The 24,194-nt window shown below is 34.7% G+C and overlaps 1 protein-coding gene across 1 annotated transcript in view; it reads left to right on the plus strand.

The window, feature by feature from the left end:
- CFAP47 (cilia and flagella associated protein 47) overlaps positions 1-24,194 on the plus strand; it is a 333,438-nt gene that overhangs the window by 142,079 nt on the left and 167,165 nt on the right. Inside the window, 6 exon segments of the mRNA XM_045860609.1 lie at positions 3,596-3,690; positions 3,971-4,087; positions 11,156-11,290; positions 14,640-14,755; positions 20,861-21,011; positions 22,735-22,823. Coding sequence (XP_045716565.1) covers positions 3,596-3,690; positions 3,971-4,087; positions 11,156-11,290; positions 14,640-14,755; positions 20,861-21,011; positions 22,735-22,823 — 703 coding nt within the window.

Here is a 24,194-nt window from a genome sequence, read left to right on the forward strand (position 1 = left end):
ATTTGGTCCATACCTCTTCCCAACATTGACCCGTGACTCGGGTCAACATTGTCCTGGAGCTTTATTGCCATCCTGCTCGCACTGAGATCTGTGTTTGAGTGGCAACAGCCCATGCCACCTAGTGTTTGACAAGTAATGTCAGAGGACTTCCAAAGTTGCAATGGGTGCAACAAACGTGTGGCTGCCACTGATTCCTCTCAGAGAGGTAGAAGACTATAGAGAGCTTTTTTGGCGAGGAGGGATGTCGTTACAACAGCAGAAGCCATAGCAACAGTAAATTCTCAGTGTTTTAAAGCTCCCCTAGGAAACTGAAGGTGTAGGCTGACAAAGCAGCCCCAAGTCCAAGAAGGAGTAGGTACTTGCAAGAAGAAATGGGTTGATAACTGTCTGCTTGTGGTAGAGACAGCTAAACTCTGATGAGAAGAGTTGAGTTTGGGTTTAAGAGTTGAGTGAATTAGCGGAGGCCAAGTGTACGCTAGTGAAAGAGCATGAAATCCCTGGGGGTCACAGTTGTAGGGGCAGACAGTGTTCTCTTGAAAGATTTTACCCCACAAACCTCACAGGTCATTTACAGAAATGCTGGAGTGTCTGGAGAATGTGCCTCCTATAATGCCGATCTGGGGGAGGGGCAAGCATTTTGTGCAGACTCCTGTATTTCCTAGAAAACAAAAAGTTTCATCTACAAGGAGAAGGACAACATGTACTGTCATCTTTAGGTCCACTCATTGCAGCTGCAAAAATGAAACTTAAACACACACTGACACCCTCATACCAACTCTACCCCTGGGAGAGGGGCTGGGATTCGACATGACAGTGAAGTAGAAAATCCCAAACAATCCCCAAAAAAGCTCCTAGAACTAGTATATGAGTTTATCAAGGTTGTAGGATATATAATCAGTATACAAAAGTAAATTCTATTTCTATATAATAACAGTAAACAATTGGAATTTGAAATAAATATGTATGTTCTAATTTAACATATAATAAAATGCTTAAGTATAAAGCTAACAAAATATGTGCAGCATGTATGTGCCGAACATTATTACAAAATACTAATGAAAGACATCAAAAGGAACTAAATAAATAGAGAAATATGTCATGCATGTTGAGTTGAAGACTATTGTCAAGATATCAAAATGATATAACTCCAATGAAAATCCCACCACATTTGTTTGGGGTGGTAAATATCAATATGTTGGCCTAATATGCACATGAGCATTTTAGGGGTGGGAGGTGGGTGATGGAACTTTTCTGTGTGGAATTGTGGTGGTAAATACATGATGTTATATATCTCAAAATCCTAGAAGCTATACCACAAAGAGTGAATGAATGTTAGTATGTGCATTTTTAAAAAATCAAAGACATAGATGTAATCCAGGATGGCACGTAGACTGTGACAAATGACAAAGGTAACTGAATTACAAGTGTCTGACAGCCTCACCAAATGAAAGGAAAAGAAAGGAGCTGACTTAATTATCTTTTGAAAACTATACCATAAGTGCATACTGTAGAACTAAAGACAAGAAAAATTAGAACAACAATTAAAATAAAATAAAATTTAAAAAATAAATAAAATAAAGTGTAAAAAAAAAGTAAAACTAAACTGTACCTACACATTACTTTCTTGCCAGGGATATGGGTGTGAAATTCTGAAAAGATTTCATATGTATACTAGTGTTGAACAAATAAGTGAATATATTGCGGATAATGAGAACCAGGTTTTTAACTATTGAAGTTAGAAGTAAAGAAATGGGGAAAGCCGTAATGGATCCTGTGGTACTAGATTGCAGTTGATGGAGTTGATAGTGACAGCGTAACAGTTTTTGCTATATTGTCATCTATTCATTAGCTTCTAGTTAGGGAGATTTTTCATTAGTTGTTTCTCTTATGGGTGTGACCTTTCCTCTACAAGGTGTTAAACTTCTTCTGGGGAATTTCTATCCTTTCTCTAATGTCAATACAAGATGAGGATGGGATATTTATAGGACACGGTCTATAGCTCCTGCTAACTGACTCATTCACCATCAACTTAAAAGGCCAGTAAATTGCATTTTTCAGATTAAAGTTAAAATTGCTTCTAGGTTATAGAAAAATGAATAATGGCTACAAAAGTGAGACCCTTTGCTTTTATTAGAAGATAAGAGTGGTAAATATACATTAACAGAGGCACATTTAAGTTATAATTATATAGCCAAATGGAAATGTGCTTTTTACAATTATTACTTTGATGCATCACATTTTATATCAAATACAGTAATTTAGAGGTTTCTATCAGGAAAAAATACTTTGAAAAATATAGTGCAGAATGTTGTTTGCTATGTATTAGTTGAAAATTCCTAATGATCTTTCGTTGCTAGGTTGAGTTTTCAGTAATATGCTATAGAAGTCCAATAGAAACATTCAATATTGTAGCATCTCAGATGAAAAGCATGAGGCGCTGTTTCTGTGATGTATCCAGGACATCTGTGGTTTCAGAGAAAACTGAGTCTTCCAGTTCCGATGTAAAGCAGTCCTGGTTTCTGGAATTAATATACGTGTCATGAACATATCTTGTCATGGTTTGTTCTTCACAGAAAATGAAATTAAAGGATTTGAGGGAATTTATGATGATCATCAGATTTTTCCCAAGTCTTCAGACAAGAAATCATCTAAATCCATTAATAATCAAGGCCCTTCTGGAAACACTTGAAAAAAGGAAATGTTGAATCCAACATAGCAATGATTTCTGATGTCTAAGACACCCCCTCTCTCCCTAATATAGGACAGGCTTTCAGATATTTACTAAATGTCCAGATACTTTTCTTTTCTTCTGGTTTCAGCATAGTAAGTCATCTTTGAAACTGAGAAGTCCTTTGATTTCTCCTTCATCTTATGCTATCTGTTATAGGTCAATTATGGTTTTTTTTAAGCCATAAATCTCCAACCCCTTCCACATACCCTACTTGTGGAGGAATTTCTGCAAGAAATAGGGTATCTGCCCCTAAAACTTTAGAGTTACAAGTAACTCCATATCTTCTGAGCCTCTTTACCCATGTTGATGATCATGATCAAACACTTGAATTCAAAGGTACTCTGCAGAATGACTAATTTTGAAATCCTGGATTTTATTTCCATTACTACATGGTAATATATTCCTCAGAGTGATTCAAGTATAAATAAAGGAGACAGCATTTGCAGTTGTTTATAAAACCTTGCAGATATATTTTCTGGTATTGAGCTTCTGAGGTTTAAGTTTTGTTTTTATTTCCAAAATAATGTGATTTTTCTTTTCCAAAAAAAGACAAATGTTTCCCTGACTATTGTGCAAATTTCCATAAGATAGCTTTATTAAATTAATTAATTATGTATTTATTTTTAGAGAGGGGAAGGGAGGGAGAAAGAGAGAGAAGGAAACATCAATGTGTGGTTGCCTCTCATGTGCCCCCTACTGGGGACCTGGCCTGCAACCCAAGCATGTGCCTTGACTGGGAATCGAACCAGTGATCCTTTGGTTCACAGGCTGTCACTCAATCCACTGAGCCACACCAGCCAGGGTTAGATCTCTTTTTAGAGAAGTAAAACAATTGTTATATTTTCTCTTTTTATTTTGGAACAGGTGTTCCCAAGGAAAGATGGATATTAAATTTTGACACAGACCTTTCAGATGGCCTTGTTTTTGCCACACTGTTGGGAGGCTATTGCCCATTTCTGGTAAGAATTATTTATATGCCTAATGATTTTCTATTTTTTTAAAGAACTTAGTTAAAATTTAAAGTATCTTCTGCAAACTGATTCTTTTAAATGTTTTGATTTTAAGTAGCATCTAAATCTGCATGGCTACCATTCCCTTTTTGTTTATTCTTGCATTTTGAGTGCAATAGGCTACTATAGACAAATGTTATGAAACGATTCTTGGCTGAATTACAGAGAACAGTTGAAAAGCAGCCATTTTTATTCCATTACAGAAAGGTTTTATTGTTGTCTTTTTCAGATTGAGCGTTATTTTGTAAGTATGTACACACGACCAAAAACTATTGAACAGATTTTTCACAATTCCCTGATGGTTGTGAATAGCCTTCTTGAAATTGGCCTTACCATGGGCATAAAGGTAAGTGCCTTTATATCCTACATTCTGTAAATATTTTATGAGGATCTGTTTTTCTTATTTATTTCCCAGCTTTATTAGGTATGATTGACAAATGAAATTTATAAATATTTAGTTTGGATGATGCGATTTTTCTAGGTGTACAATATCATGATGTTTTATGTTTATAATGTAAAATAATTAGCACAATTATGTTAGTTAAAACATCCATCACCTCACATAGTTACTGTTTTTTGAGTGAGTGACGAGAGCACTTAAGATCTCCTATCTTAGAAAATTTCAAGTGTGTAATCCACTCTTAATAACTATAATGACCATACTTTAAATTATATTTCTAGATCTTATTCATCTTTTAACTGAAAGTTTGTATCCTCTCATCTCCCCTATCCCCTGCTCTGGCAAACACTGTTCTACTCTCTGGTTCTATGAGTTTGACTTGTTAGATTCCATAAAGAATTGAAATCATACAATACTTGTGTTTCTGTGTCTGGCTTATTTTACTTAGCATTATGTCCTCCTGGTTCATTCATGTTGTCACAAATGGCAGGGTTTTCCTTTTTTATGACTAAGTAACATTCTGTTGTACGTATGAACCACATTTTCTTTATCCCTTGATCTGTCCACAGACACTTAGCTGTTTCCATATCTTGACTTGTAAGTCTGCAACTAAGCATGGGAATGCTGCTATCTCCATGATACTGATTTCATGTCCTTTGGATATATACCTAGTGGGATTGCTGAACCATGTGGTAGCTCTGTTTTTAAGTTTTGGGAGGAACCTCCATACTGTTTTCCATAGCGGCTGCACCACTCCTACCAATAGTGCACAAGGGTTCCCTTTTCTCCACATCCTCTCCAACACTTGATATTTCCTGTCTATTTGAGAAAAGCTATTCTAACAGATATGAGGTGATATTTCACTGTGGTTTTGATTTACATTGTCTCATGATTAGTGATGCTGAGCACCTTTTTATACACCTGTTGGTCTTTAGTGTGTCCATTGTGCAAAAATGTTAGTTGACTCCTTAATAATATACCTTTCTTCACAAATTTTAAATCTAAATTGAAACATACTTTTCATGGGATATTGCTAAAATGTGAAGATTGAAATATGTCTCTATCAAATTCTACTTGGATATTTTTTAATGTGCATAATTATGTACATCCAACTACACATAAAAAGAAAGTTTTAGTGATGGGTCCAGCTTTCTTAAATCATAGGAATGAATATGTTATTAATCTTACTGAGCTTGAAGCATGAATTAAAGGCACAGAGCTCTTTGAATATAACTATTGTATTATTGTCTTCTAATTAAAAATAAGTATTCATGTAGAGATCACAATGACAATATACATTTTTATTACATTTGGACCTCCAAATTATAATTCCATCTAGCTTTTCACATTAAGTCCTCAGTGGTAATAATAAAAAATATATTGTATGCTTAACATCTTTGAGCTCTTTGTTACTTTAGAGTAATTAAATTATATAATAAATTATTCTTAACTTTGAAGAACATACAAACTTATTGAATTATCAAGATATATGTGTGATAAATACTATTCTACTCATTTAATTGTCATTGTGTAAGAAATAGTGTAGAAATCAGATAAGAGAAGAGATTAGTGGGATCTAGATTGATCCACCAAAGACTTTGTGGTGGAGCCAGGACTTATTTGGCTTCTTTTAGGGTGGGTTGGATTTGGATTGGAAATAGTAAGAGAAGAAGGTGTTCACTTAGGAGTATGTGGCATAAACAGAATGTAGAATGTGTTAGAAAAGTTGACCTGAGTAAATTTAAAGAGCTAATTGGCTTCATCCAATGATGCTTGAATAGAGCAGCATGTCATCTAGCAACTAGAAAGGAGCTCTGTGTAGCTGTACAAAATGGAGGGGTTTTATAGGCAGAAAAAAGGAGGCAGGACAAGGAAGTGACCAGCAAAGAGTGGATTGTTTCAGGCTCTTTCAGGTTACCTTTCTTTGAGGGACTGCTGGGGTCTATCAGTGCTTAGGATTACATTCTTGGGAGAGGCTGAAGCTGCAGTTAGGTTAGTATTAAGCCTTAGTTTGGCGCCATGAGACACAAGTGCCTATTCTGGTCTTCTCTCTCTCTCTCTCTCTCTCTCTCTCTCTCTCTCTCTCTCTCTCTCACACACACACACACACACACACACACACACACATGAACAAATGACATATATTAAGGAAAATGTATGACTAGGTTGCTTAGGTTGCAATTTGGGATTAGAAAAATATACATAGGCATAAACTGGGATCTTGAATCAGCATAAAAAGTCATGAGTTTACCTTGTGGCAATTGTGGGAATAAAGGCATTTACCCTTATAACAATGGTGCAACAAATCGATGTTTCTCTCTCTCCCTTCTTCTCTCTCTCTCTTTCTAAAATCAATTTTTTTAAAAAGAAAATATAATTCATCATATTATGATTCTCTCCTTTGCTTTTTGATTTCCTCAGTTATAATGACTCAAAAGGTTTAATTGTGTAGCCAAAACTATTTTAAAATGTGTCTACTACTTAAAGATGCAGAGGTGTCCAAGATTTGATAAATGGCGAATGGGAAAATTGACAATTAACTTAGCAGACAATTATCAGGCTTTTACCAGCCAGTTCTAATTCATTAACTTTTAATCAGCCTGGATTTACCAACTACATTAAATGGCAAAGTTTAAAAATATCACCCTTAAATTAACTTAGCTATAATAAATTAATGTTGATGCCTAGTACTGGTCCACATTTGAACCCTGTGAAATTCAGCACTGCATTTACTTAGTAATGTTTATATTTCCCTTATTTATTTATTTAGTTAGTTAGTTAATTAGTTAGTTACAGGCAGAGGGGAGGGGAGGAAGAAAGAGAGGGAAAGAAGCATCAATATGTGCTTGCCTCTCATGTGCCCCCTACTGGGGACCTGGTCCGCAATGCAGGCATGTGCCCTGACTGAGAATTGAACCAGCGACACTTTGGTTCGCAGTCTGGTGCTCAATCCACTGAACCACACCATCCAGGTCTACGTTTCCTATTTTTTACATCCTTTGCAACTGTTGAATCAGCTACATAAGTTTCTGAGCCTATATCATATCCTGTTATTGTATCTTGTAAGCTCAAATATACAGTTATTACATAGTCTCCCTTTTATGACCTGCTTTTTATTTAAAGCAGAAATAACTGGGAATCATTTGGACTCAGCATAGAATATATTTTCATTTCCATATGCAGATAGATGGATATAAAAATAAATATAATAAATTTATAGAGGTTATTCTACATATAATTCACTGAGTAATGAGAAGAGCTAATGGTTAATGTAGATAATCTAAATTTTCTTAAAATTTTGTTTTTTTTATGAATTAGGATGTTTCAGTGTTAAATAACAGATTTCGCAGTAAAAGTGGTTTAAAAATAAAGAAATTCAGTTTTGCTTAAGGTGAAGTGAGGCAGTGGAATATTACAGGAATAGTTATTCAGTGTTTCAAGAAAGTTTTCAGAGATTCCTTTTGTCTCAACTCTTCTCAGCCCTTTGGCTTATATGTGCACTGATTCTTACTGAAAATTCTTACATAACACCTTCACACAGCTCTGCTTGGGCCTACTAGAGTAGCACCCTTTTATTGTGCTTTTCTTTTTCCTTAACTTAAACCTTTCTCAGTGTTCCAACAGCATATTTCCCATTGACCAAAATTGCATTCCATTCTTAAGCTAAAGCAGTGTTTGATAACAGAATCAAGAATCTTAAAAAACTTGGGATTCTTAGTAAAGAAGAAAAGAGAAACGAGCAAAGATTGCTCTTTGGAAGGCAATCAACAGTGTTCTCTGTGGGGTTACAGTATGTCAGTGGATAATACTACTAGTTATGGTTGATGTCTACTTTGACAGCTGGTGATATCTTAAAGTTAGAGCAAATGAAATAAATCTACCATGAAGCTCAGTACCATCTCACTTCTTGTTACTGAAGGGGAAACAGAGGCCTAATAAAACCATTTGATTTAGTCAAGATCATGGCACTGTGTAGTTGTAGGGCTGGAATTTAGTTTAGCAGATTTCTCCCCCAGCATCTTTCTGTGTTACGGTTTTTGTTTGTTTAATTCCTTATCTTTTGTTACTCCTGTAATACTGTCATCAGGTGTAAAAGTGGGTCAATATGATTAAAGTTCTTGGTTAGACCTCTATAGAGAAAATAATGATTATTTCTTTGAAATAGACTTCACATGAAAATCTTGTCTTTAGAAAACCTAACTTAATTTAGCATTTGGCCTTTTAAGCCTACAAATGCCTAAAGTGTAGCTGTGCAATATATACTAAAGTGTAAATTGTAGTTTAGGTTATTTTCATTGAAATTTATCATGAAGAGAGTTAAGAATACCCCTTTGTCTGATTTTCCAGTATAATATCTTAACTATCAAATATATTTCTCCACTAAGATAAGCATATTTTTTCATGTCTAAATTTTCAAATATGAGCTTTTGGAGTACTTTTTGTACTTCATTCTGTATATTTTTCATATTGGAGTCACTAAAACAATGTTCAGAAGACTTTTGTTGACCTTAGACTTGAGCCCAGAGTGCTCTGCTGCAAGTGTTCTCCTTTCCCCAAGAAAAACATTTCCCACCCCCCAGGCAGCCCTCTTTGGATCATACCCCCAGGCTGGCCCATCACACAGGGCCCCTCAGGACCATACTCTTCACTTTGTGAAAATTAAACTCTCTATCTAATTTTTCATTTTGTTCTTATCTTAAATAACTTTCCTTCATCAGCTGACTACCATGGTCTTCATTGAAGAAATGTGGGACCACAGAATACTGATGAGAAACCTTGGAATTTCACACTTTCTTAGTTTTTCTCAAGTCATACTCCCTAACAACTTTCTACTCTTATTTTTTACTGACAGTCTCCTTCCCAGTAAACCCTACTGCTTATTGACAGAACAAAAATAAAAAAACTCTTCTCTTCTTCCAAAAAAGGAAAAGAATGTTTTTGGAAATGTGAATTAGCAGATAATCAGATCGGCTATAAATTATTCTCTGGCAACTGCTGCCAAATTTTAGAGTGAAGTGCCTTAGTTCCACAGAGAGTGAGTAGTGCCCCCTCCCCTTAACCACCAGAGATATATTCTGTGACCGCCAGTGGATGCCCAAGACCACAGATGCCTGAATACTCTGTTTGCTATGTATATATACTATATATCATCTTTTTCCTACACATACACACTTATGATAAAGTTTAATTTCTAGATTAGGCACAGTAAGAGGTTAACAAAAACAACTAATAACAAAATAGAACAATTATAATAATATACTGTGATAAAAATTGTGTAATGTAGTCTCTCTCAACTAACTAGCAGGGGTTTCTTTTTCTTTTTTAACAATTATATGGATAGCTTCATTCTTATGGTAGATCTAAGCAGCCTCAGCATATATATTTTTTTCCTTATAAAGTTCAGAACTTTTACCTTCCCATTTCAAGAAAAAGCACTTTACAGCTTCTGTTTGGCATATCCAAATGACCAGCATCATCACTCTTGTGTTTGGGGACAGTATAAAGTGAACTAAGGATGACTTGAGCGCAAGCACTGTGATACTGTGGCAGTTGATCTGGTAACTGAGGCACCTACCACGTGACTAAAGGGCGGGTGGCACATACAGCATGGAGACACTGAACAAAGGGATCATTCACATTCTAGGCAGGACTGAACAAGATTTCATCACACTATGGAGAACAGCGCACAATTTTCAACTTACAAATGGTTTCTAGAATTTTCCTTTCAATGTTTTCAGATTGCATTTGACCATGAATAAGTGAAACTGTGGCAAGTGAAACTGTGGATAAGGTCCTACTGTAACACTTTGGATTTCCTTAACTCTAGCTGTTTACATTTCTAGGCTAGGCCCAGGTCATTTTCAGTTGTGAACTTGAATGAGTGCCATTTAGTCATACCATGTTCTTCATTTTACGGAAGTGTGGAGAGCTCCCTGTACATTGTCAATGACTGAATTGCTTATTTATCAGTGGTATTTTATGTCTTTGAATCTGTTTCTCAGATCAACCCAAATTCCTTTTTGATATGAGTAATTCTTCCACACTACCCCCAGATTGTTCTAGAAGATCAGAGGCACTACATGAATTGATAGAAAGAATCTTCCTCTTTATGCTCCTGACTCTACTGTTTAGCTTCACTGTGCATTCTGGCTATATTGATCATCTGTGCCATTATCCCCCTGTAATCTGGATTCTACCTCAAATCTAGTCCAACAACCATCACTAACTTGTCTTGTTTATCACTATAAGTATATTTTCTGCCTTAGTATAATTCGTCTGTTCTGGGAAAAGTACTTCCCCAACCACCCACTGCTTGATCTGCTTCAATTGTTGTTCCTGTGTTATTGCTTGCTCAGAAACCAAGTTCCCGACCCTGGTACCCATGCCCTCCACAATGTGGTTCTTGCACACTGCTCAGTCTTTCCTGGCTCAAATTGTACTTCATCCTCCAAGTGAACACTGTACTTCCCTATGTTTTTGCCCTATAGTACTTTGTCTTTCTGATAAAACATGCCCTTTACCTCACACCCAACACAACCTATTTGATGTCCAAACAGCCTTCAAGTTCGTCTCATGTGTTACCTCCTCCCTTGGGGTTTGCTTGAAAATCTCTTGCGATCTTTTACCTAAGCACTTTGCCTACTTCTCAAGTTTTCTTTTAGTGTATTCTATGATACTTTAATAACTCAGGGATGTTGTCTTACAGTCACATTGGTCAGTATTTCTAGGGGGTAGTATCTTTCTGACCTCTGACTAGGTTTTATGGGAGTCTTTGAAGGCTCTGAGGTCATTGTTATACTTAGAATACTTCTCATTCATCTTTTAACACTTAAGTCAAGCTCTTCTGATTTACAACAATATTTTCTTAATTGTATCTGCATTTCAGTATCATTGCCAGTCAGTAACACTTGAAACAGTTTTAAAGTATTTCAACAATTGATTACTGTGCATTAGCTCTAGTTATATATTTTATCTGTAAGTCCTCTTATTTATATTTCTCTTCTTCAAAACTAGGCTACTGACATCTGTGACCCTAATCCAATCCTGATGCTCATGTTTTGTGTCTTCTTATATGAAAAACTCCCTCAATTTGTCCCCAAGGAAGTGGTGATCTTTAATTGTACTCTACATGAAGCTATGATAAAATCGGTAAGGATCTATTTAGGGGCAAAGTATACAAAGTTAACACTTAAGAGGGGTTTTAGATATTTCTTTCCCAGCCTCAAATTAAGAGAAGTATCAATATGATACCATAAGCCTTAGCAAATGTTGCTCCTTCTAAACCAAAGGTATAGCAGAGTGAAAGGGACAATTGTGCTTAATAATAATCACCATCAGCAAGGAAATGATGATTCTTTCAGGCAGTTGAGGAATGGGTGTTGGAGATGTGGAAGATAATGGTTATGTACTTTGAAGGGCCAATCCTTTCAGGAAACTTGAAATCCATTTCATGTGCAAGAGGACTGACACCCTAAGTGGAAACTTGTGACCTGAATGTGCTTGGTTTTCCTTTAGGGAACAGTTTATACACAGAGATGGATTTTGTTCCGATGTGGATGTAGGAAAGGAAGTAATAATGGAAGTGCTCCTGACTTGGGCCCCCTAATTCCCATTTAAATGATACTATGTATGCTGCAGGTACTAAATGTGTAATGGTGGATTCTTTAATCCTCAGAAAAAAATTGAAAATGAAATTTCAAGTCCTATAATAATAGCAAGTGTTCTATTTGGGAAATATCTTATCAGGGATAATTGATCTCAATTTCAAACAATTTGTTTCACATGAACACTTGTGAAATATCTTCTGCCATGCAATTTTAAATTGCTTATATTTATCTAAGATTGTTTCATAAGATCTTTAACCAGATTCATAGGTGGTCTCCTTGCTTCTTTCTCAGGACACTAGGGACTGATAAAATCTTATTTTGTACACAAGTTATTTTACTGCTTGGTCAGATCATGTTTATTTCTCTTCCTTAGGCTGTTTTATGTATTCTCCCCTGTATTTATGGGTGAGTGTTAAGTTTATACTTCCCATGCAACACTTGTCCACATGTGGTCTTCAAAATATATGTCCTGGTGATGTTTGATTTCTAGCTGTAACCTCTTTTAAAAAAATAACTGTGTGGCCTCTGTGCCTATAGGAGTGAAGATTGGTATGATTTAGTTAAAACTCAAGGGAAAAGCTCAGGTTCTTGTCTCAAAGTGTAAAGGCTCAATTTAGGGAAAGTAAAGTCACTCCTTGTGATATTTTTGCTAGAGAATATTGAGATAGAATCCCTGTTGCTTAATTTTATTCCTTTCCCCTTTTTGTCAGAGAAAGAAATATAAAACTCTTTGGAGAATTTTTTCAATAGTGTTTACTGTCCTCATTCCCTAACTGCAATGATATTCAAGAGCCTTGGGTACTAACTAGCCTAGAGCTATAATTATATTGTAGAGAACTTCTGACTTCAAAATAAAATCTATGAACAGTTGGAAATGTTTTGCTTTAGACCTGCAAAGATAGTAGGAGTCTAAATTAGATTAAGCATTGATTTATTACAGTTAAGTGTTATTAACTATTCTTTAACTCTGACCACATATTTGTAATTCTTTATAGCATTTAATTGTTATTTAAAAATGTATTTAATAACACACTCTCATATTTAAACAAAAATTTTACTTGTGATGGGAAAAATCAAATAAAACACATAAAATGGAAATATGATTTCTTTCTAATTTAACTCTTTATTAAAAATATTGTCCACACCTTAAGATTACAGGTGACATTATACAGACAGTTTTTATTTTTCACAAGTGTTAGATACATATTTTTGAAGGAAACAATAAAAGTTAAATATGAATGCAAAAGACAACATCAACTGCAACAAGCTGTGAGTTTAAATTTCATTTAATAAAAGTCATTAATTTGGAAGTTGCTGAGAAACTTAGCCATAGCTTGCCCCTATGCATCAACCCCAGAAATGGCAGCGCCTAAGTCATAGAATATCATTCTTTTCAACCCTTTCAATCTTCCAGGAAAAAGAAAAATCTCAGAAAGTGGCTATTACAATTGAAAACATATTTCTGGAGCTATATGAGTGTCTCAAATAGAAACATAGAATATTTCAACCATTAAACCATATGGTGATCAATGAAAAACTGTAGAGTGCAGTGATTTTCTGAGACAATTTTTAAAGCTATGAACTTTTCTTCTCCTCTTTTTGGAAATACACTTTGCACAGAAGAACAGTTGTTAAAGACTGACCATCACCACAAAATGGGAATTGAGGCTCCAAAACTGTCTTGCTTTCCCGCTATCAGCTTTCCTTTCTCCGCCACCCCTCCGTGAAATCCTGCAGTTGGGTGGAATACTCTGACCACAGATGAGCCCAATGGCCTTGTGTCATATGTATGATATGACAATGAGGATGAATGTCTTCCTTAAGAACTCAGGGTTGGTTATGGATGTTCCAGGACTATGAACCAATAACACTGTATAATGAATTTATTATTATTTTAAAACTTTTCTTACAGAAAATGGAAATTAGCCTTCTGGGACTAAAAAATCACTTGGTCTATTAATTAATTCTTTAGGTGCTGAAATCTGTAAGTAGATAAGCAACATGAAGCCCCCACATTTGTTGGGGTAACTGAATGTGTGTACTCTTCAGCAACAACCTACTTGTTCTGGTAGTTACCAAACTTTTCATTGATATATAAAAGTAGTTAATCTAATCTGTCAACAAACCTCTACCATATTCCTTAGAATTCACTATAATCATACATAATGCTAATTATTAACTCCTCAATGTCTGTGACTACAGTTGCTGGACTGCTTAAGTGCAGTTATCTTGTCTTCATTGTAAAGTGGCCAATCATCCATTTGTCCTCTCTTGGGTCAGTACTTTCCATGGTAACCTAATGTCTTCCTAATGTGTATGTTTGAATCCCCATTATATTCTACACAAAGGCTTGTATACTTAAGTTGTCATGCAATACTCTCTCTAAAAATGAAGTAACTCATTCTCCAGTACTCTCCACACCTCAGTATTAGGAAGGAAGGGACAGACAAACTCTAGCTACACTGTGGTTCTAGATGAGGCGACCATCGTTTCCAGCTTGGACCTCTGATTTTGAACCTGCACTCTTTAAAACTTTCTACATTGAGCAGCCAGATTAATTTTTTTTGTAAATTGGACTGTATAAATTCCGTTTGAAATTATCCAATGATTTTTCTTGGCATTAAGAATTAAAATCCAAGTTGCTAACTTTGGACTTCAAATCCTTGTGTCACTTCCTTGTTTGGAAGTTCCTTCTGCCTGTCTGTCCATTTTTGCTAAACTATATATATGCCATCTTCAAAAATGAAGTCTGTTTTCCTCTAGTTAGTGTACATTAGAAACAAATATTTTCATGATTAAAATGTATAACTCTCTTTGATAAAATAAGAAATGCTAAGTTGTATATTTTTTAAAATTCATGATGTTCTTTTTACTCTTGTTCTGCAACATAGATTAAAGTGCGAAATTCAAGCCGTAAAGCCATAGTATATAAAATGACATTTATTGGAAGAGATGCCACTGATTTCTCCCTTCACATGTCAGAGAATATTGTGACAATTCCTGCAGGGTAAGTATTTTATTAAAAATTTTCTTCTTTGAATGTATCAGCTAAAGATTTAATGTGTGTTATGATTATTAAACAGTGGTCTTTTTAGCAGATATATATAAATGAAAAGATCATTACTCACACATAGATAAATATTCCCATGTTGCTTCAATTCCTCATCAACTTTGTTAAAAAAATTTCTAACAACATAAAGCAGTTACATTTCATGTATATATTTAATTTTAGTTTATCTTTCATACAGATTAAATAATACAGATTAAATAATAAATTGTTTATGTGGTACATTACTGTTTCCTGCAGAAAATAGGAAGCAGTGTGTGCTAAATATATACATTTACATAGCATTATATGTTATATACAGTTGTTTCTGATTATAAAAGCACTATGTGCTCATTGTATAAAACTTAGAAACTATGAAAGTATAAAGAGAAAAAAGTAGAAGAATGATAATCAGACCTGAAAGATACCTCAATGTTCCCATTTTTCTCTATCCCTAGTCATTGTGTATGTATAGATAGATAAGTAGAGATAGGTAATGTCATACATTTATAAAAGCACTGTCTCTTTTTGAATATCTTTATTTAATAACATCATGTCCTTAATTTGAGGTTACAGTAACTTTATAAATGTCTCTGACTTTTACATTACTTGTATTATTTTCATTTTCTTTAAGGTCAGTTCTTAACATTTGTTTCTCTTGGTCCCAGTCTTTCCACATTGAAGGTCTGACTCTAATGACTTGTGATACCCATTTATCCATTTATATGTAATAAAATGGCCATAGAAAAGTCAGTTGTGAGTCAGTAAATGCACAGGTTTGTCAATTGGCAGATTTCACTTTAGAGTGAGAACATTGTGCTTTTAGGCCCAATTGCCTGGCATTCTACACTGGCTTTGGGAAGAGTGGGGCTGTCTGAACCCATTTTGCCCTCTCTGAAACTAGGCTTTCTGGAAACAGCTTCTCCAGGAGTCTCACAGGCCTTTGTTTCCTGTATTAGCCTCTTTGAGGTGTTGCTCAATGGCTCCTTCTAGCTAGCACTTTTTATAGAAAGCTTCCTTTATTATAATTTTAATGAGATAATCTGTGTTTTAGATGCCATTGTAACCTAGCTCTTCTATTACGTCATTTAACAATTAAATGCTGTCCTTTGAAACTGACATGTACTGACTCTATGATCCAGCCTCATTTTCCTTATTTTCCTTGGAAAATGTGGATCACACAATTTTTTTAGGCCAGCCCCCAATCCACTGAGACACACCAGCTAGAGCGGAAAGTGCTGGTGATTTATAGATGAAAACATCAACACTATTCACAGTGTTTACAATCTAGCAGAGTGCCGTATAAGCAAATATACAACGAAGATACAATTTGATAATTGTTTTATTTGTGATGTGTGTATAAAACCAGGGGGAAATGGAAAAAAGAAGACACCTAAGTGTTCTTGGGAAAACCACAGAAGGGTTCTTTAATGCTTAATTCTCCGTGTATGTGGAAAACAATTATTCACTTTTCTGGATGCATTTTATTTTGTAGGCTTGAATACTGTTATTAGGTGGTTATATAAGTATCTGTTTAGCTAGACTTAGTAATTTTATAGTCTTTGGTTTTTACAAATAGGATTCAGAAACTGTTTTGTTTTCTTAAACAAAAAAAAAAACTTGTGGCTTTATCATTATCAGATATTATATAATTATCTATGTGCACCACATCCTGTCTTAGAATCTGTCTAAATCACAATTAATAATAGCTCTTTCTGCCAGCTGGAGATTTAAATTCTCAGAGATATAATTTATATAGAAAAATTAAACAGCTACATCAACAAATAAACAAAAATGTTTATTTCTGCACCTAACGTCATGACTAAATTTAGCTATAACCATAGAGTGACTCGTAAAAGTGGAAGTATAGTTTTAGAAAACCATTCTGTTTCTTTTTTCCCTCATTATTCTTGTTGAGCCATATGGTCTCTGACAGTGATGTGTTGTATATTTATTCTCCATCTTTTCCAAAAGCCAAGTTGAAGTAGCTTATGAGGTACATATAACATGGAGATTATTTTTAAATGAGGGGGAGGCAATTGGAACAAAAAAAGTCAAAGGTAAGAAAATTAGGATAAAACCTATACTTATAATATACATGCCTGCAGACCTAAGACATGACCTAAGTTTGACCACCCATTTGATTCTGAACTTTCTAATACATTTCAGGAAGGAATCCTTGTCATTTACATGCTTCAATATGATTACACATTTTTTTATAAAGGGAGTATTTATACTCAAGAGAAGCTCAAATCTTCATGGTTCTAAAACCAGCCATTGGCTTCATACAAATGATACTGTGTTTTAAAATGTGTTTCACTGGCCCTGACCCATGTGGCTCATTCGCTGGACATTGCTCTGCAAAACAGAAGGCTGCTGGTTTGATTCCCAATCAGGGACATGCCTGGGTTGCCAGTTTGGTCCCCAGGGTGCGTATGACAGACAACCAAATGATGTTTCTCTCTCACATCACTCTTTCTCTCCACCTCTTTCTCCCTCTCTTCCCCTCTCTCTAAAAGTAAATATGTAAATTCTTTAAGAAATATGTTTCATGGGACTTAAGTATACATTCGTAAATTCATGTACTAAGTGCATGTTATTTAGAATATGATCATTCTTGAACACCTTTTTCCGTCAACTTCCATGGAGATCCAATCCATTACCTAGTGCTATTTATTTTACTGTATGTATCCTAAATATGTCATCTTTTCCTCTGACCTACGTGTTCCATTCTAATTTAATGTATAGTCATCATCTTTAAACTGAGCTGTTACAATGGATTCCTAAAAGGATTTCCCTTCAATCTGTCCTATATATCAGAATGGCAATAATTTTTTTAAATGCAAATTTGGTTATGTTACTCTTTTACTTAGAATATCCCTTTGGCTTCCCATCACCACCATGGTATAGACTGAACATCTCAACATGGTCTATGTGGCTTTCATGGTGGGCTCTTCACTCTGTCTTGCATCACTAGGATATATATGGACCTTTCAGGCTGTATCACAGTCCCCATTATTGTGCTCTCATGCCACTTGATAGCACACACATAATTTGTAGTTTTCACATTTATTTTGTGATGGTATGTTATCCATCATGTCCTATAAAATGTAAGAGCCAGGAGATTAACAAGAGTGTTTTCTTTTTTAAAATTGATTCTAGAGAGAGCGGAAGGGAGGGAGAAAGAGAAACATCAATGTGCATGCACCAGACCGGGGCCTGAACCAGCAACCCAGACATTTGCCCTGACAGGGAATCGAACCAACTGAGCCACACTGACCAGGGCAACTGTGTATGTTTTTTTCTCACAACTGTATCCCAAAATCTTAAAACAGTGCTTGGCATAATATAAATTATCCATAGATATCAATTGAATGAATGAATGGTCTTATGATTATTAACCATATTATTAACCATTTATGATATTATTTCTTAATATCTAAAAAAATCCTGAATCACTCATAGGTACCTAACACAGAGCTTGAGCCCATTATACCCAGAAAAAGATCAGGAGAACAAATATTCTTTGTTCTCAATCAGATTCAAGTCCGTGATCTCTTCATAATAGCCAAGAAAATGTCCTTTTTCACAAATTGAGATTAGCGATAGCATATCTGGATAAAAAGCATTCTCACTCTTGCTAGATGTGAGCTGTAATTTTCTCTAAAGAGCAGTTTTGAGAATGTTACTATTGATCTGAAAGCCTCCATTCACTTTACTCTGCTGCTCCCTAAACTCACCCATTCCACAGTAATTCCTCAGTCATTCTAGGGAAATTATGCCAAAGTTTGACACCCAGGGAATCTCTTCCCATCTCTATTTCCAATCATGTGTATCCTAAGGGAAGGTGATTGGAGTTGTTTGTACAAAAAATAATTGTGAAATGATGTATCATGCTATGTATGTTAAAAACCAGGGCAAAAGCAAAGGTAAAATTCCCCCAAGATTTATCATCCACAGTTGTGGCAAGCCAAGGCATGGCTGAAAGATTCAGCCAGTAAAGAAACAATGAAAACTATTTTTTACTTGAAGAGTTCTTTATTTACAACAGCAATGCAAGCAAAAGTAATCAATGGGCTAGGTCCCATGTCCTTTTGCAGCGCAATAGCAAAACAAAAGGGACCAGATGAAGGGAACATACACAGTAAGACACACTGTCACTGACAATCAGTTTCATGCTGCAACCAAATAGTTTTATAGCCCCTAACTCTACCCTGAAGGGGGCTGGATAGCAAGCCTCAGACCTCATCGGAAACTGTCGGGTGACAGCCTTGCAGGGGAGTAGGAAGACAAGCGAGAAATGCTCTTGTAGCAGCACTTCAAGAGCCTCCATGCATTTATGTTACAGGAAGATCATAGAACTTTGTGCCAAGACCTCACATCCACTGCAGTTTAGGCTTGCATATATGGCCTTTGTGTTGTCAGGCAGGGTTGCCAGGACACCGTGACCCAGTCATTCCCCTACAAACTGAGAAGGGAAATCTCCAAGGCCATAGACTCTTTCCTTTTTACTATGTTTTAGGCTACAAAGTTGAAGATTAAGGGAGATAGATATGTTTTCTTGATTCCTTCTTTTAATTACATATTTCTTGCATCATGTTACTTATATTCCATTAAGTTCATCTGAGATTTGAATTTTATTTTCAACCAGAGTTCTAAGTATCTTTTGCATTCTTATTTTCTCACATTTTTTCCTCCATGTTACCAAAAACCAGTGATACGACTAAAAAAATGCCTATATAGTAGCACAGAGTGTCTTATGAAATTCACACAAAAATATATTATTTTCTTTGGCCAGCTGTTAGAAAATCCAATATTTGGTAGATTATACATATTCTTGGAAGTTAACGTTAGAATTATAGACTAGATCAAGACATTTTCTTTTTTAATTAATGTATTTTGCAATTGCAGTTGACATACAATGTTATGTTAGTTTTCGGCATATAACATAGTGGTTAGACATTTATATAACTTACAAAGTGATCACCCCAATAAGTCTAGTATCGATCTGACACCATACATGATTATTAAAGTATTATTAACTATAGTTCCTATGCTATACTTTATATCCCTGGGACTGTTTTTATAACTGGCAATTTGTGCTTAATCCCTTTCACCTTTTCCAGCCAGTCTTCCAATCCGCCTCCTATCTGGTGACCATCAATTTGTCCTCTGTATCTATGAGTTTGTTTCTATTGTGCTTGTTTATTTTGTTTTTCATATTTCACATATAAATGATATCATATGATATTAGTCTTTCTCTAATACCCTGTAGGTCCATCCATGCTGTTGCAAATGACAAGATTTTACTCTCTTTTATGGATGAGTAATATCCCATCATATATATACCAACTCTTTTTTATCCATTTGTCTATTGACAGTCACTTAAATTGCTTTGATAGCTGCTTGGCTACTGTTAATAATGCTGCAAAGAACATAGGGGGCATAAATCTTTTTGAATTAGTGTTTCGGACTTCTTCAGTTAAATGCCCAGAAGTAGAATTGCTGGGCCATATGTTAGTTCTATTTTTAATTTTTTAAGGAACCTTCATACTATTTTCTGTAGTGGCTGGACCAATTTGAAATCCTACTAACAGAGCATGATGGTTCCCTTTTCTCTGAATCCTCACCAGCACTTGTTACTTGTTAATTTATTAATGATAGCCATTCTGAAAGATATGAGGTGATATCTCATTGTGCTTTTAATTGGTGTTTTCCTGATGCTTACTGATGTTGAACATCTTTTCATATGTCTGTTGGTAAGGGGTTTATATAAAAATATATAAAGATGTCATACAACTGAACACCACAAAAACAATTCAATTTAAAAAATGGGCAGAATACTAGAATAGACTTTTCTCCAAAGAGGACATACAGGTGGATCAAGATGTTTTAACTAATGACAATAACTAGATTGTAAGTTTCCTGAAATCAGCGACAACCCTGAGTTTTATTGTAGAAGTGAGTATATTGCAGAGTGTAGGCACTGGGCACATGGTCTCCATTGAATAGATGGTTATTATCTTTTTTCAATAAAATATTTTCCTTGTATCTTTTATGAAATAGAGGCCACATCATTGTCACTGTGCTGTTCGCTAGTCGCTTCCTTCATCCCGCTGAAGCTTCACTGATGTTACTTTCAAAATCTAAGCTTGAAGTCGGAAGCACTGCAATGATTTATGCCCTTAAAGGTGAAGTCCACGAATTTCATCCTATTGTAAGTAAATTTTACCTATTTTGTATGTCTTCATTTCTCTTTCCAGGCAATGGAGTATCCTAAGCATAGCTATTCTTCCTAGTTTTATCTCCTGGCAGCTCTTATTCCTTGAGACCCAGTGTGTATGTACTTACATTTGCCCAAATTTTGGCCTCTGTGTCTCTGATATCCTTACTAGGATACATTTTCTGTGAAAATACATCTCTAGTTTCATAATAGAATTTGAAAGGACTTGTATTGAGTATTATTTTAAGATCACACTTTTAATATTACCATACATTTGTGCTTTTCACGAAGGAGTCATTCACTGTACACATAGCAACTTATATGCCCTCAGCCCTGGAGACTTGTGGTTAAAGTTAAAGCAGTTCCTAGGCCTGTTTCTGCTTTTGTTTGAATTAAGAGTTGGTAGTTTACACAGCAAAGAAAATGTTTCTCTTCTCCAGTTGGAATATTCATCAGTTTATTTTCACTGCCCAGTGGATTAAATCATTCTAAATATAATGCTAAGACCGACATTTATCAAGAGGGGGTGATGTTCCACATTTGGGTTTATATCTCAAAAGATGAGGGAGAAGGACTTTAACATTTTCTATAAAATCAGTGTGACATTGCCATGATTGCCTTTTTGTACTCAGTGTTTTGGCACAATATTATTTTCTAACATGGACTTATGGGGAAAAAAAGAAGTAAATTTGTTATATGGATTATAAAGAATTTTAGGTGTGCAGTGGAATGAGTAGGAAATAAATAGAATGACTCTAGTAATGGTGAGTTGTGTAAGGAGAGTATTAAGATGTTCACAAGGACAGACTGGCTTACTAGACAATGACACCCAGAACTGGAAGCAGGCATTTGATTGTCACTGAGATGTGTATTGTGACCTGATTTTCTCATGCATAATGCTCTTACACTCCCCAAGCCTTTCACACAAATTCTCTGAAACAAAGCATTATGTTGCCGCATGTATCAAAGAGACATGGATGGTTTTATTAGCTTCTTATTAACATCGCTCTGGGTCAGAAAAGCTGACACTTGAAGCTCATGTGGTCTCTGTTTACTTGTCCATTGACTGCTCATGGCCTTGGTCACCAGGAGGTAGAGTAATAGTGGAGAAATGAAAGAAGGTAAGAACATGATCAGTCTGAAAATATAAAATTCCTAGAATTTTTTCTTCAATGGAAGTCCCCTGGGTAATTTGAATTTTAAATTTTATACCTGTGCTTTTATTATAGTAAAAATATGTCAGTGTAGCCACCGCATTATACACACTGGCATATCACACTCATGCACAGCCATACACAGATATTCATGCACTCACACACTTGTGTGCATATGCACACACACTTGCCTCTCCTTTATGTTGTGTTACTAGGTATATATATATAATTAATTAATTTGCAAATGTGAGATACTCAGTGACTAATAAAAGTTTTTTAAGGAAATCTATTTGAGAGATACTATGTGACATGTTTGCAGTTGTTAGCACAGTACTGGGGATCAGCGATGATATAAAGTAATGAAATGTGTTTTTATGTCTTCCCACTCAGATTCTTGCAGTACAGTGTTTCTGGGAAAAGGGAAATTATATCAATTAATATCATTGTAATATTTAAATGAACAGGTTTTTAGATACTTTAAGCTTATATTTTATAGTTCAGGTTATTCTCTTTTTTATTTTTACAATTCAGTATATCTTTGTTTATTTTTCTTTTTACTTTAGGAAACTATAAAATGCAAAACTCCATGTTATCAATGGAAAGATATCACTGTGAATGTTACAAACCCCTTCCATACTGCTGGGGACTTCAAGTAAGTTATTGTTTTGGTTTAAATTCATTAAATTAGCCATATCCAATCTTAAGGGAAATATGTAATTTTCTTCAAAATAAACTATTTTGAGGAGAAATATTTTCTATTTACATTCCTGTAAGTTTATAAGCATTATCATATAAAATAAAAGAACTGATGAAGGTAAATCAGTTTTCCTTGAAATGCTATTGATGTATATAAAGCTAAGACTGATAATAACAAATTTATGAATTTTGTGCATAAGCTTTCTGTTTGAGGTGTACTGTTCTTTCCATTTCAAATATTTATAATTAATAGACTTTTTATTTCTAACTTTATTTCATCTATTAATTTCTAAAAGTAAACTATCTATTCAAGCAGAAAATTTATTTTTACCTAAGGTGTCTTTGATTGAAACTGCATACTAATATTTGTATGTCTTGAGATTTAACGACAATATCAGCAACATAGATTTGAGGTGAAAATACAATAAAATGCTTAATTATTGTTTAAGTTCACAGTAGAAACATACCCTGCTATATACTTACATGTTGAGGGAGAAGGTGGATAATGATACCTTATGTACCACTTAAATTATAAACTGTCTTTCCACCAACTTTAGAAACCAGATCCTTACAACAGTACCTCTGTTGAGACCATAAGTTGTATGCATGTTTATTAATGTTTGATAATTTTGAGTTTTTTAAATCACTGTATATCTAGGCTTTTGGTAATTTCTTATTAACAAATATCATTTATCATTGACAAAACATAAATTCTTTTGTTTAACAGTTATTGGTGAATTTATGGTTCCTAAGATCATGGAGGGAGAATTTTATTTACTATAATTTTTTAAAGTGTTACATCAGAATGTAAGGAACATAAAATATCAGAAAATACAACATTAACCCAGGATTAAAATATGACCTTAAGGGTAATTTGACTGCCACTTCCCTTGCATGAATATGGTCCTTAAACTTAGGTAAAATTTTCAAATGCAAAATTTAAAAACCAATCATAACATTTATAAAATCAATATTTTGTAGTAGGCATGTATTACTTTTCAAAATTTAAAATATTTAAAAAAACAAAAACAAATTAATTTATATAGAGACTATTTTAATGTTATAAACAATAACAATAAAGTGACCTAATTTTTGATATGGCACTTATAAAGTGATCAGGATTCAGTTCTTATTAATAATCTCATATTAAATATATTTTAAAATAAAATAAATATTTCCATATATTTTCCCTAAAGTTCTCTGTAGCACAGTGACCAGATTTGCTTCTTTAAAATCAAAATTTAGCATAACTTTTAACAAAAAAGTTAACCTAGTTTAGATTTAACAGAGACAAGATTAACACCCATGATTGTGTCTACCAGATCAA

The sequence above is a fragment of the Phyllostomus hastatus genome, unplaced genomic scaffold (genome assembly GCF_019186645.2).
Source record: "Phyllostomus hastatus isolate PE091 unplaced genomic scaffold, TTU_PhHast_1.1 phas_scaffold_200, whole genome shotgun sequence".
Taxonomy (NCBI): Eukaryota; Metazoa; Chordata; class Mammalia; order Chiroptera; family Phyllostomidae; genus Phyllostomus; species Phyllostomus hastatus.